A 16,177-nucleotide genomic window follows, 5' to 3' on the forward strand; every position below is an offset into this window, starting at 1 on the left:
TCAATGAAATAGCACAATGGCAGAACTTTGGCACTAAATGTATATACTGAGTAGGCCTAATATGAAAGAGGTAACAAACAATATTTGTCTATACCTATATAAAATACACACTGATAATACTGCAGGTAAGCACTTAACTTCAATCAAGCCAAATATATTTTATTTTATTCTTGGTAGAGCACTTTGATTTAAAAGCAAACTAAATACTTTTCAGAAGAGTAATAAGTAAGTAATAAAAATGAAATAAACATTAAGTATTTTTAAAATGGAAGGGAAAAAACATACGGCTCTTGATCAGATTACCACATATTGCAGCTCCATTACTATGTACACTCATCTCAAATGCTTACAAAGTTTCTGTGAATAATTTGCATACAGAGGTTTGTTCCTTACAAGAAAAAAAATCCAAGAAAGCACTTCATACATTAAAATATTTCTTCCTACAGTGTGCAATTTAAATGGTAATAACAGAAAGGAAAGAATTCCAGGAAAGAATTTAAGCTGTAAGTACTCATTTCCACATATAAATATTTAATCTGCACATACAACTGTCACTCTTGGCCACTTCTTTGAAAGCCAGGGCTTTAATTTTTACAGCATTAAATATGTTTCTCAATATTTTTATTTCAGATCATATTCCTTAAACATTCAGGTATTTCAACCTCACAATTTCCTCTTAAAATGAAGTTTATCAGAAAAGTGATTGGGAAAGGAGTCTGGCTACCAGATCACATCAACAATAAATCAAATAAATCATGTTAGAGAAGCAACAGAAGTCACTATAATTGTAAATGCTCACATATTTTGCTTACAGAACATTTTTCACACAAAGATTTAAGAGTAACCTTAATAAATTAATACTTAAGAGCATGTCTGTACTAAGGATCACTGCTAGCTGCAAAAACTGAGTCTTAACAGGGACAGGGATTAAATCCTCAAGTACTTCCAAGCACGTACTTCCCACTGAAGTCACTCAAAACATTTCACGTCATAACTAGAGAATCAGAATTTCTTTGCAGATTCTCAGTGTGCTGTGCTTCAGCTTCAAGAAGCTCCAGGTCTGAATTACTTGCATTCAAAATATTTAGATTAATACTTGACAAAATAATACATTCACTAAATCAGTTTTCAGTATTTTTTAATTATTTCAACTTTGGCAATGTGCAGTATCTCCATAGTAAGTGGAAATGTTCCCCAAATGCAGACAGCCATGTACTGCCTCTACTTAGATGGTTAAAAATACATTTTGGTGCCTGCTGCCCTTTTATTCTTTAAAAGTAGCTAAAGTAGCAAAACAAATTCTATGCCTGAGATAACATTCTTATCCCAACATCCCAAACGACAATGGCATCACAGCCTGCTGAAAGCCATCCTCTCTGCAAGGACTAAATTAATATTTAGTCTTCCAATCCAGACTCATCCAGTTCCATATGCAATCACGGTAATTCAGTTTTCAATATAAGACACCTTCTTCAATGCTGGGGAACCACTTATGACATAAGATGGTCACCAACTTCTTTATGAACCACTGTCAGACAAGATTCAATGTAGTTGCAGCACCAAGCTTACACTGTTAGGAAGTTACAAAGAGGACATCTGTGACATCTGGCCTTGATTTAATTAAAAGTTGTTTACTTCCAGGAGTTGAGTAACCAGCTCCACGTTCCTCAAACACTGTCAAGAACGCTCCTATGTAACATTAACCTTCTAGACACCAAAGTCGGCAAAATGCGTATCAAGCTACAAAACACATAAAACCCACACATCAACACTTTCTGTGTACCTCCAAAACAGCAGTCCTACAAAAATACACAGAAAACCAGGCCTTCACATATTAAAACATTTGCTCTAAAAGAAGACTTGGTATTTCACCCCCAATGCAGGGAAAACTTTCATCCACAAGGACAGTCCTCTGTGAAGACAGACTACATTTCTGAATGTAGGTGAAGTTAAGCCACTACATGAGGTATGAGAATGAATTAATGCTGTTAATAAAGGGCACAAACACAAAGCTACGAGGAAGAGGATTTCTTCCACAGACTGCTGTTTCCATCTTTTATTTATCAGCCTTGATCCTCAAGGGACACCAGTGAAAGTCTAAGCAAAAAAGATCCTGATTTCACTGAATGCTAGAAAGCAGACTTAATAAAGACATTGATTTATGGCACATTAAAATTTCTCCCAATCTTCAGATCCTGCTAAGACCACGTTGTTTCATGGCAATCGTAATTATTATCTCTTTTGCTTCCACAGGAATGTAACTCCTCCTTTCTTTAATATCACCTTCTGCTCCGGAGAAGCTGGTTACCTTTTTCTTTCAAATTGCCTGATTAACACAATTAGTTAAACACAGAGCCATTTCCCCAAACTGTAATTGTTTGTTGCTATTGTTTAAAATATGAAGAAGGGGAATGTATATCTGAAAGCCTGTTCAACTTTTCAGTGCTTTAGGCTAATAACACATATTACAAAATTTGTCTTTCAAATTATAACAAATTATAACACTTTACTAACTCTGCTTTTTTATTAAACACCCATCTATAGATAGATAGGTTGGCACTGTTGGTTAGTCTCAGTCAGCAGCTGTTGTACTAGTTATGTTGTCACATGTAGATACAGACAGTCCACAGGGGAATAAACGGACTCCTCATCCTTTCCTACTGTCTCGGGTTAGACTGTGGTTAGGATAGCAGTGTAGCCTGTGAGCTGATCTTAGTACATAAAATGTCTGCTGTATTTGTGCACTCTAGTATACTTCTCTGTATCTTAAGAGGTATAATTAATCTTGCCTCTTTCATCATTTTAGCAGGTAGAAGGCAACTGCTAAAAAATATGAACTACAAGCTAATATAACAAATTAATTTTGTAAATATTTCTGTACTGGGAAAGCCTATTTAAAATCAAGAATTCTATTTTAGCCTCTTACAATTTTATTCTGATTTCCAGTACATAACCAAATTTTCCAATCATTTTTGCTCACTGAGGTTGCTGAAAGTTGAACATGCAGCTCTAGATAGTCATGATTAATACAAGCTGATCTTTTACTGGGCTAGAATTGCATTAATAGTAGGGAAAAAAAGGCTTCATGTGAAGGGGCAAACTCAGGAGAACAATAGAAAAGTCTGTTAGTTTAAGTGTTTGCCCTGGAAGCAGCAAGTGAGTTCATTAAGAACATCTAGAAGTATAGGAGCTGTATCCTAGGAATCATCCACCCTTGTGCAAAATGTATCAGATTCTCAAAAAACACAGCAACATCCAAGGTATTACAGTGAGCTATGTACGAGGAGCAATATATGAAAAATATGGTGTATGACTGGTGCGAGTAACAATGAAGAGAGAAATTTGAACATCAAGAAAAAAGACTGATCATTTATTCACCAATGCTACCTAAGTTAATCTAAGCACAATTCTTCACTTCCCCCCCCTTCTCCCCAGTAGAATGTGGCTTCAAGAATATTCAAGGCACAGGAGAGGAACAGGATTACAGAGCCAGGGAGTATATGCAATTACAGTATAATCTGAGCTGCTGTGGAGCTGTACCCAGAGATGCTTAGTGGAGTTGCCTGAGGAAGGACAAATAGGAAGAAAAAAAATGTAGAAAAAATGGAGCAGATGGAGTAAAAGAGGAAAGAAAAAAACAGGTTAAAATGGACTGAATACAGAAAGAAAGTTAAGAGACATACCAAGAAAAGGATTGTCCTGAATATGCCCTTTATCGACACCTTTCCTTAAGTACAGGAGACAGCCTATTGTGCTAATAAACCTACAAAATGATGTTGTGACAAGTGTGAAGAAAGGAGTTAAAACAATTTGATAGCTGGCTTAGAAAAAATGGGAAGAAGGAGAAAATAGGGAAAAGCAGGTATTTCAGAACAATGAAGACTGGCTGAGAGAGGCCTCAACGTGCTGTTTTAGTCATAGCAGGTGATGTTGGAGTTTATGTGATGGTGGTAAATATTGCAGATTGTTTAATTTCAACAGTGAACCTCATGAAAAAATATAGTAAAGGATCCAATTATAGGACTTAACTTGAAGATCAGCATGTCCTACTGATGCAGTCAGATTAAATATTGCTCAGTTATGAAGTCCAACGGTAATGGATAAAGCAGCATTTCTTCAATCTCTAGATACGAAGCCATAGTTTAAATGCAGTGGCTTCTAATCAAAAGTCAAGACTTGCTGATGAGAGGCAGCATTTCAGAAGACATGGATTAACAAGTTCTGTTGAACTTGTGCAAACTCCACAGTACCTAGGCAACGAACACTGCAAATTCTTTCAAGTCAGGAATAACTACAAAAATGTTGGGAACAACTGATCTAGCCATTCTCCTTCACTGTTTAAATAAAAACTTAATCTCATGCCTATATACCCAGCCAAAAGTGCTCCTCAACATTCATTTGTATCAATTTCTTTTCCTCTATTAATGGATTACCTAATCTGTACATAACATAAAACATAGAATATTACTTTTTCTGCATCTTACATGCTTTGTTTTGGTGGACCCTAAGTCAAAAGGCAATTTAGAATGCAAATAAGAGGAACAAACAGCAAAAGAAACAGCTCAGTAAATGTGTTGTTTTGCTGAAAAACTTACGCAGTAACAATTGGGAACCGAGAGTTATCGCTAGTTGAACAAAATTTATTTTATTACTTTAATTTTCAACTACAATAAGTATTTGCAGTGCTTGTATGGCCCTTATCCTAGTCTTTTTCTGCATGAAGCACAAACATAACTTTTTCCCAATGGATATTGTGCACTGTGTTTATCTTTGACAGCAACCAGAATGGCTGGATATTCCCTTTCTTCAAACTGTATCCTGTTTCTGACACTGCTGAAGGACTGCTTTGGAGTACATGTTTAAAAATGTACTCATTTTATGTCTTTTACTACTTGCATTATTTAATAAACTAAGTCACTTCCGGTTTAGTCACTGTACAGATGGAATAAATGAGACAGTCCCTGCTCCAAAAACTTAGAATCAAAGTATGAGGAAAGACGAGAACAGATGGATAGAGTGGGGAGTACAAGGAAGCAATGAAAACTATTTTGGTTGAGGTGGTAGGAGGACATGTGTCAATCTAGCTATATTTGTAGGATATTTAAAAAAAACAATTCAAAGGAAGTAGCCTCGTGGATGTTTACAGCGAGCCTGTGGGACAACACAATAGAAAGCATGACGATGGCTGACAATCTATCAGGCAGTAGAAACTCCTGCTACCAAATGAGCAAACACAAGAAAAGTGAAAGCAGCTCCATACTCATGTAGAATGAGGAAGAAGTATAGAAATGAATATAGGGACAGACATCATCAAAACAACAGCCAGGAAAATAACGTACAAAATGCAAAACTATAATGGTCAAACTCAGAGAAAACAATAGTGTAGCTGAGATCCCAGAAGACAAGAAAAAGCGAACAAGAGTTTTGGCTGCACAGATGACTAGGGAAGGTTACAACTCTAAAGCCACACAGAAAAAAAGCAGTCTGAATTATCAACAGACAGTGCTAGAATGCGTATTTTTGCATGATATTAGCAGTAAATTGACACTGTTAGAACTGAATACAATCACTTCATTTCCTGAATTAAAACAGAAACCTTAAGAGACCACTTCTTGTAGGTATTGTTGAGACTACTGTTTCCCCTACACACATTCATTTATCCTTACTGATGTTGCATTTCACACATTGTTTTGTAATTCTCAGTGTCACAAGATCTTCCTGTACTGTTTCATAGTCATATCTACATGAGATTACATTCAATAATTCTTTGTCACCAGCAAACTGTGTTCGCTCATTGTTTGCCCCCCATATCATTTAATGAATACTTGGAATATCGCATGTCCCTTTGAGCTCCCAGTGCTGAACACCAAAATGAATTCCTAAACTGTGGTTCTCTTTTAACCAGTGATGAGCTCAGGCAGTATTTAAATTATAAAGCAAAAGAATGCTATAGAAGATTCAAAAGAGAAGTACAAGAATGATGTGAATTGGGTACAAAGGAGGTCTACGAATTGGGTAAGGTGACCTGGACATTCAAATTCTTTACTCTAGAGAAGATACAGGAGCATTTTAGGTCTTTAACAGATTAAGGGACGGACTGGATTATCTTTAAATTCCCTTTAGCACCTACATTCTGTTTTCTTGCAGGATCTTTAGCTGGCTTAATAGCAAAATAAATGGCACTGCAATCATTTTGAAGTTATGCAGACTTTTTTCTTAATTCTGTTAAAGAATGAGAAGTACAGTGGGAACCAAAGCAATACTATGTTTCCTTATCTTTCCATTAGTTAATGTCTCTAAAATGCTTTCAGTAACTATTTAATTAAGAACAGAATGTGCTGAGCTGAAATTAATATGCTGATATGAAGAAAACAAAGAAGTTTTTTGATATGGTTTAATTTTGAAGGAACAAAATAAGGAGAGAAGTTTCCAGTTTTATGTTCTTAGGGAATATTAATAGCAAAGAACCTGAATTCTGAAAAGAGCCATCTCAAGAATTGTGGTTTTGCTTATTCAATAGGCCATCAACCTAAGAAAGAAATAATGGTGTATTTATTTTAAAATTAGTAATTAATTTTAAAGGAGGCCAAAAGTCTTATTATTAAACTTAAGTTAGAAAACGGTTTAATAGAGGAAGTCCACTTTGTCTACTTAACAGAATGCTCTTATAAGCCTGTTCATGACATGAAAAATTTACTGCTTATTGGCAGCTTGCGTATTTCTTCTTATTTTAGCAGCTCTTTCACTCTTTGAGCCACAGAACAAAAAAGCCCAGACAAGGGCATAATTTTGCTTTTTCCTTATAAAAAAACTACATAGGAAAACATACACTCTTTTACTCGGAATTAAATAAAGTAGCATCTACTGAGATCATGAGATCAATTAGTCATAAGAAAATCTTTGAAAACTGTTGATATTAAAAGGTAATTCAATTGAGCTGATTCATCTTAAAAAGTACTTTGACCCTGCAGGGCTAAAGCTGCCCTGAATAGCAGGATCTGTTACATAATCCATACTTAGGCTTATGTCACCATGCTGGAGGTTTCTCATTCAAATGAGATCAAAATCTCTGCTATTTAGCATGGGCTTTTTTAGCATTCTTAAACAAAGGATTCTTGGACCCAGCTGCACTTCATGTAAAATAAGGTTGTAAGACTCAAGAAAATCAGACATGTGGAAGTCTACTGGAATCTGTATCAGCTAGTAGAAAGCAATCTTTTCTGAAGGGCAACAATTCTAAAATTTGAGCTAAAATAGGCAATTAGCTTTTGCTTTAACTCTAACCAAGGATCTAAGCTGCTTGAGACAGTGACAAAGCTAAAAACATATGGCACACTATCACCACAAAAATGGGAGATGATTCAAGAAGTAAGCGTACAAGTCTACAAGACAATGTCTTTATTGCAGCATGATATATTTTAAGTTTTGTATTTTAGATAAATCTCTGCATCTACCAACAAGATATGTGAAATAATATTTTGTCACTCATGGTATTTATGATTATTTATGTTTGACAGCTCGAAGTAAATAGGCCAAATTAAAATTTTCAAGTATTTTGACAGTTCTGTGGTTTGACTAAAGTTCACAGAGTCTGAGGAATATGAGCTGTGATTAAAGGGGAAATCTAGAAATTCAGAGTGGGTAAGCACTCCTGCTGCTGATCTGAGTTGGAAGACACTGCTAACAGAAAAGAGTTTGTAAAGGAAGGGTGAAGGTGGAAGAGCATTATTTTTTTCTTTTCAGTAAAAGAGAATGAAGAAAAGATACTGAAATTCATAGGAGAGCAGAGAAGCAGATCAAAGAATGAAAGAAAATCATGGAATATTATGGGAGCAGCAGGATGCTGAATATCTGACAGATAAAAATGTATTTGTATATAAAAAGTTTTTGTCCCAGCTGAGTCATGCAAGACATGGTTGCAGACACTTTGACTGACTCTCCAGCAGCCTTCCTGTTTCTAATGCAAAATGTGATGCCTCGCTACTCTTGAGTAAATTTATAACATTGTTTAAAAAATATGTTAGAAAGACCAAAAGAAAACAAGCATGATTAAACAGCAAGGTCAGAGATGTTCAAAATAAGAGGGAGACCTTCAAAACTCAAAGTTGTGTTCAAATGAGAAAACCATTACAAAGTATCAGGTGAAAAAGAGGCAATTTGTGAAGGGCTAAAGAACTAACTATGCAATCTCTCTCAAGTATGTATCAGAAACAGGAAAAAATTCCAGAGAATGGGGGACCAATAGGTCATAAGAAAGTTTTTCAAAAAAATCAGACTTTCTGCATCCATGTGGTTTAAAAAGTCTGCCACAGAAGATACATGTAATTGTCTACAATACCACTTTTACTCTGAATAGATAAAATAGTAACAAATCAGCAGAACCAGAGGGTATCCACCCAATAGATCTAGAGAAACACAGGGATGAAATAACTGAACTACTGTCATGTAATTATCAGAAGGCAAAGTACTTCACCAAGGCTCTTGAAGACATTAAGCCTACCATGACGAAAGGGGAAAAGTTCTCACATAGTAAAAGACAAGATCAGAGTAAATGGTTAAAAGATTTCATTGTGAAGAAAGATCATTCACTTTCTTTCCTCTAATCCTATGTCTGCATTTGTGGAAATGACTATATTGACAAGCTACTGTCCATATATAAAATGCTCATGATTTCCAAAGTCAAGCTGTAATTCTATGGATTTTTACTTTCTATGATTTGAAATGTCCTTTTCACTGTTACTGTATGTGCCTTAATTACAATAAACTTTTTTGTTTGTTTTTCTGTTGTTGTTTTTTGGGGGTTTTTTTTTGCTACAGTTGAATAAATAAACTCAATTAAAAGTTTTGGGAAATAAAGAGAAATGCAGTAAGTTCTTTATAACATTTTTAAAAAGCAGCTTGTACTTACCTGCTTTCTGACACTGTACTATCTTCTCATATAAGCTATCTGTATTTTCAACTAGAGTCCTGATGGTCTGAATCATCTGTAGAGAAAATAAATTAAAATATACAGAAATATCAGTAAAATTCAATTTTTACTGAAAATTTTTAATCTGTAAAAGGTGCTTAAATTTGAACTCAAGTCAATAATCTAATATTTATTGTTAACATAATGAATACATTCATTTTCCTGGTTGTGACCAGGCAGAGAAGTGCTCTAAAGGTGGCAGAAAGACATAAAAAAATACGATGGTTTTGGGCTGGGATCTGTGAACACTGAAGTAAAATATCTACTCCATAATTCATTGCCTAGCAAAGCAAGTGAAAATTATACAACTATTTACCAGGTAATTCACTTTTGGTGGCTTGGGTGAGATAACCTGGATGCAGGTTTCCTCTTCCTCACTCACTCTGACATTCAGGATGATGATAACTCACCACTCAGTGCTTTCTTTTTCCTAGGGATCATCCCACTGCTTTTCCAGATTTGTTCCTCTACATTTTGCCTTTCTGTGGCTTGACCTGTACATATGTATGAGACAACTCTATGGAGGAAAACAAATCACTCGGGGCTGGTACTGGAGGATAAGGAAAACACAATGATTCCTTTACCTGATCTTTCTAAACAAAAAGCCTTTCATGGAAGCTCAGCTGAAAGCACACTGATTAAGATGGAACCATGCAGATTTTTCAGCCTGGGGTATGTATTGAGAAGTAATGACTTTGCTTCACACCTTACCCACTGACATGTCTAGTATCCACTCAATCATTATGCTAACAACAAAGCACTTCTTGTCACTAAAACAATGTCTAAAGTTTGACATGTTACTTATGTGGGTGTTCATGTAGAACTTTCTTTTCCTCTGGAGACCACAATTGCTGTTACAAGCAGGAATGTTCCATGTTACAGAAAAAAAAACCCAAACCACTCTTAAGACTTTTCCTCAGAGAGATAATAACACTTTAAGAGGCATGACTACAGTAGTCCTTCTTCACATGTATTAAAAGAAGCCTTCTCCAGCTGAGTGACATTAAGGCTGTTTTTCTGAACGTTGCTCTGAGGCATAAACAAATTTGGAAAAGCAGGCAAGTAAGCCTCAGATTTTTCATGATGGCAAGTGTGCAAGCAAGTGAAGAGGAAGAACACCTGCACAGATGTAAACTGCTTTACAGACTTCTATTATTTCCAGCTACACAAAAATCTGGTTTATGTATATTACAAAGCATTTTAAAATAATGCTAGTTCTGTTTCTGTAATTACAATTTAAAATGATAAAGAAAATTATGCAAAACCCACAATTCCATGTTTATGCTACATACAAACCACACATGAACAACTTCAGAGTGTGTGGAGATCATCGTATTGGATAATTTAATTTAATCTTCACATCTTGATTAACCTGTGTTTAATTTCAAAGTATCTATTTACCCTGATTTATATTAAGTCAGTTTAAAAAAAAAATGCAAATTATAATAAATAAGGAAAAAAATAATAACTTGATCAGGTTGCTAAGCTGCAAGTGAAATACTTCAGCTTACCCATTTTTAACTGGATTGTTCTTTGAATATAAATATCAATATTCATTCAAGCAAAAACTGCCTATAAATAGAATTATGCCAATTAATAATTAGGTGTGATAAATTGAAGACAACTATTTTAAAGAGAAGCATACTTAAATACAAGAATACTATATTTCACCGAGATAGGCTTTATAGGGAGCACTGCAAACTCACTATTCCTGATGCATCAAGGAGAAAGCTGCATTTCACTGTTTCATTACTATTCGGTCTTTAAAACAATATTCAGAAACTGAAATAAAGCCACTATAAACTTGCTTGAAAGGCAAGGATTTTACCTGTTTCAATATGTATGGCATGTAACACATTTGCTTCTGTAATGCACTTAAATGAAAAGAACCAAAACACAGTTGACTTCAGTTGCAAATATACTTCCAACAACTGACGTTATTTTGCTAACTAGCTGAAAGGATACTGTAAAGCATCCTTCACTGAGCTTTTGGTGCATTGAAAATCACCTTGAAAAATGAAATGCTGAGCATGTATGGCTCTTGTTTTATCAGAATGCTAATACACAACAATAAGGACTACAGAGGGATTCTCATGTTAATAAGAATGCCTTCACCTGAGAACCCTTTTGACAGGAGCTCATAAAAGAGAGAAACCGGTTGTGTTGCCTATTCAAGGTATTTTCTTCTGGAAGAACTGTAAGAAATACTGCAACTGCCCTATGTTAGTCTATTCTGTGTTCCTGACCCCATGTGTATAATAATGTAATTTCTACGTCATCTCAGTTAGGTCCTATTCCAAATACAGAGCATCTCTGTCTGCTCTGTTTCCTTCACACAATGCATTCTACATGCACACCAGGCAATTTAAAAATAGTGGAGATCAAGTCTCGGCAGATTAGAAAACTTACTCTGATATATCGCACTGATTTGCAGAAATAAGAGAATTCAAAGACACATAAAAATGCTTACATCACTGCTTCTTTGTTTAGTTTCTGTATTAACAAGGCAAAAAAGTTGTACTAGTTCTGCAGATGAAAGGAAATGAAACTAATCACTGTATTAGTCCTCTCTCATCACAGCAAGGCTAACATTGAAGAAGAATTTATAATAATGTGCAGATATAATACTTCACAGTTTTGCTATGGAAAGCTGCTTTGCCTAAATACTCTCAGATCAAAAGCAACGCCCTCTTTGCAACTTTTGAAGAAAAATGTCAATGCAGCATTTCATGTGACAGAAATTATTCTAATACCAATTTTTATATTACCAAGGCCAGTAACAGTTACTTTATCTTTGGTCCCTAAAATACATACAAAGCTGTATTTAAGATGAACAGCACCACTAAGCAAAAGTGGCTGAGCTAGCAATAATTCCGGGGTTGATTGCCACTACCATTCAATCAATATTATGCTACACCCCAATTCTGTTGATGTACTTCACTAAGGAAATAACAGAGCAGTATGCTGTGTGCATGAGTAGGTGTCACCTTTCAGTCATGTTTGATTAATAAAGTAATAGTATTAGTTCATTATAATTTTATTCTTACATTGCCCTTCACCATGCAGTCACCTTTTCGTATGTATTCAGCTATTTGTTAAATAACTTTTATGGAAGGTTTGAACATATAAATTCCTTCTGGTGTTCAAGCCAAAATTATAACATCATGAAAACATTCATGTAGATATTAAAAGAGACTGAAAGACTTTGGTACAAACAGCATATGGAACAACTGAGTATAAATGGTTATATCTAAACAGAAAATTAGCCTGATCCAAATGATACTTGTATGTATGTTTGTGCTTGGTAAAAAAGCAAAGTAGAAAATGATGAGTAAGCAGGAGCTTCAGTGTGAAAAACAGTATGTCTGCAGCAGAATGAGAAATGAAATTCTCAAGGCAAATTAGTTGTGGAAATCAAGGAGAAAGACCAAGTAGAGTCAAGTATATATTAGACTAGTCTACACTGAACAAGCCAATCAATAAGCAGGTATTTGCTAACCACAGCCAACTATGAGAATATTATCAGTGATAAAACTGGGAAAAGAAATGCAAACAAACCTAATAGTGAACAACCAGTTACCAGCTGATCATTAAAAATGCACTGCAAATTACTCATACCTATTCTAAGAAAAGAACAGGTATTATATGAATTTTAGAAGCTATACTTTCTAACAAGTCTTGTACAGTATTAATTCCCATCTCTAACCTACGTTGTTTTTTCCTGGAAGTAAGGATTCAAAATATGCAACAAATATTTTAAATACAGAATGTATAAGACTTGCTGGCATTGCTTCACTCTACCTTCAATTCTTGCCACCCCACCACAATCTTAGTATGACCAGAGAACTGCTCCGGTACTCACTACAGACTGGGCTACCTTCCTTTCTTTTTTGGGTCAATGGAAAATGGGAAATGCAGAATGGTATGCTCTATGACTCTTGAAGTCATCACATTTTTGCAGAGGCCAGGCTGACAGTTTGATCAAACTCTGTCAGTAATTCTAACAAAAGGACAAATGTCAAGAAAGATGTAAAAAAACATTTAAATTATTCTTAAGGGGTTTTAGAAATAAACACTAAATGATTAGTCCAGAGTTCTCAGTGAGGATTAGAGATCTGTATTATTACATATTGTCCCTGCCTTAAAAAGCATGACGACAATGGTTAGAAATCAAACCAATTCTTGCTTCAAACTGATGGAACTGTGCTGCTAACAGTACCATTCACCACTTATGTGACTGTGTCTTCACAAACCAAATGAAAAAGTCATATACTTAAAAAATATATCTATCCTTTCTCAACAAAATAGAACTCTCACATTAAGAAAGACAGTTACTGAAAATTTAAAAAAGAATATACATCACTAGACTACCCTTTAGGCTTATTTTTATGTTGCAAAGCTTTGTTAAGTCTGTTTTGTTGTTTTATGAAAGAGGTAAGTGCTATGAACTAACACTGAGTATATCTATGCACATATACAAGTGCTCACATGTATGTACACATGCATGTATTTGAGACCATTCATTCAATTTCAGCTTAATTTGAAAAAGTAAAGATCTATTTCTACCAGGCTCATGAAGACAGGTCTTCTGGTAGAAGACAGAATATCCTGTTTATGCACCCAGCTTAGGGAAAAGATGTAGATTGAACTCAACCCTAAATATTTTAAACATCACATTTAACAAAGAATACAGACCTCAAGAAAGGCATCTTTAAAAAAACCCAAGATTTATTAATTCCTCTGCATGTGGAACTGGTTAGCAGCACACCAAGAGAGACATCAGATGCATTTTAAAATGGAAAAACCAGCCAATGATAAACTGGGTCTGGCTGATGAAACTCAGTGAGAGAAAACACCTTCACTGACAGAGTTGCAACACCAAGGATGAGCTTTATTTTTAGCAAGTAAAGCACACTACACATTTACATTTCGAAATCTGTGAATATGTGTTGCCAATACTGTTAGACCTACATTCCAGCAGTAAAATTGAAACCATACTTACAGTAGGTATAAACCAAATCTTTATTAAAAGGGCTCTCTCCAAAATGCTGCTCACATTCTCCTTTCGCCTCAAATCTCAGTATATTAGATATACTTCTGAAACCACAAACTACACCATTTCTGAAAACAGTTTAGTATTCAGTGGCCAAACCGTGCTCTTAACAGTAGTAATAAAAATGCAATTTGCATTTTCCAGACATTTTATTAAGCCCAGAATAGCACAAATAGCACCAATAGCAAATAGCACTTCATAAAAAAGGAAACCAACACAGGGCATCACCGACTACAACACATAAACTGCTAATAGTAACTGCACCATTTCAAAAGATGTGTGTGACCCAGAGAGGGTCAGAAGTTGCTACCATTGCCCCAAGCAATAACAGCAAGTAAAGGAACTCTGGTAGGGACAGCATATAAACACTTCTATTCTCAAGAACCATTATATGTACCAGGAACTCAAACAAAATATGTTCAGTTCTAATTAAATATATGTACAAACTATATCCAAGCAGTCCACTATTCAATATCAATGCACCAGAAGGCATTTTTGTTGTGGCACTGAAACAAGCAAAAGAATTGTTCTTAGTCCTTTCAGTGACAACTGCCATGGTCAGTTTGCTTTGAAGTTGCATAAAGAGTTGAACTTTATATACTGCCTTTGATTTTCCACTGGAAAAGAATGGTGTTATAGTAATAAGGAAGGAAATGACTGGAAGATCAGATTGTAAACTCGTATTAAACCTCAGAACTCAAATGAATTGTTCTAATGGTGTAGACAGCACACTGAAAGCATTCCGTCATGTCCAACTTCTAACCAGCACCACCATAAAAAACAGAAGTGGACTTCTAATAAGCAGGCGACTCATGTTCACGTTACTGAGCGCAGTTCAAAATGCAATAAGCCTTGACAAAAACCTTATACCTACCACCCTTGAGACTGCTAGCACCACTAGATCAGTGCTACTCAGTTTCCAAGAGTAAAGGGTCCTCCAGTTCAAACAGGAGTGATACACAACAAAGAAATATGTTGAAGTGATTGCAAAATAGCATCTAAAGAGAAGGGACAATATACTTTTCTCTGTCCTGAGTTCAAGTTGCAGTCTTCCAGGAGACCTCTTAGCAGAGCTTTAAAATATCTGAAGAATACCTTGCTGGGTTGCATGGAAAAGATAACTGAAAGAAGATAGCTGAACAGTTTTCCAACTTTCTGACAACTACTACTGACAAGTGATGAGACAGGAAACAACCTGCAAAGGTCCCGGCAGAACAGATTTTTATTATTTTTCTTTTAAAGTTTTTCTTCAAATCCCAGTGAAATTTTAGAAATTAACACAGCAAGACCACAGCCAGTCCACGAGTTGGGTAATTCATGTTATGTAAAGCAGGTATTGATTGGCAATAGACACACTGAACCTTGTTTAACGACAATTTCATCAAAACGCAGAGACATATGTGGGATGTACCCATGAGTCCCAAGGGGGCAGACTGAAGTCACTGCAAGGCAACTTCCGATTATCTTTGAAAGGTCATGGCAATCACAGGACATTCCTGAGCACTGGAAGAAAGCAAATTTCACTCCTATCTACAAGAAGAGTAAGAAGGAGGACTGAGGAACTACAAGCCAGTCAGCCTCACTTCAGTGCCTGGGAAGGTGGTGTAGCAAATCCTCTTTGAAACCCTCTTCCAAACACATGAAGGACAAGATGACTGGAAAAAGACAGCATGGATTTACAAAGGGGAAATCAGGCTTAACCAGCCTGACAGCCTTCTACAATGAGGTGACTGCCTTGATGGAGGAGGGGAAAGCAGTGGATGTTTTTTATTGACTTTACTGAGGCTTTCAACACTGTCTCTTGTAACATCCTCATAGACAAACTAAGGACGTTAAATAGAGGTCAGGTAAGTGGGCAGTGAGGGGGACTGAAAACTAGCTGACCAGCCAGACTCAAAGCATTGTGCTCAGCAGCATCAAGTCCATCTGAAGGACACTCACTAGTGGTGTGCCCCAGGGGTTGATACTGGAGCTACTACTGTTGAAATATCTTCATCTATCACCCGGATGATGGGGCAAAGTGCATCCTCAGCAAGCTGACAGAAGACACAAAACTTGGAGGAGGCTGGATACAGCAGACAGTTGTGCTGCTACTCAGAGGGACTTTGACAAGCTGGAGAAGTGGGCTGACAGGAACCCCATGAAAAGGGTTCAGC

General features: G+C 36.0%; 1 protein-coding gene across 4 annotated transcripts in view; it reads right to left on the bottom strand.

Annotated features, from left to right (window-relative positions):
* The window catches only part of PLCL2 (phospholipase C like 2), a 110,190-nt gene that overhangs the window by 15,770 nt on the left and 78,243 nt on the right, over nt 1-16,177 (bottom strand). For 3 of the 4 annotated variants that reach the window (XR_011322363.1, XM_069772165.1, XM_069772190.1), the window contains one exon: nt 8,909-8,984. Coding sequence is in view for 2 of the 4 variants with exons in the window: in XM_069772165.1 (XP_069628266.1) it covers nt 8,909-8,984 (76 nt within the window). In the remaining 2 variants the exon portion in view is untranslated. Of the gene's footprint in view, nt 1-8,908; nt 8,985-16,177 lie in introns of those variants that run through there. The other variant, XR_011322368.1, reaches the window with a different exon arrangement.

Source organism: Haliaeetus albicilla, chromosome 2, assembly GCF_947461875.1.
Source record: "Haliaeetus albicilla chromosome 2, bHalAlb1.1, whole genome shotgun sequence".
Lineage (NCBI taxonomy): Eukaryota > Metazoa > Chordata > Aves > Accipitriformes > Accipitridae > Haliaeetus > Haliaeetus albicilla.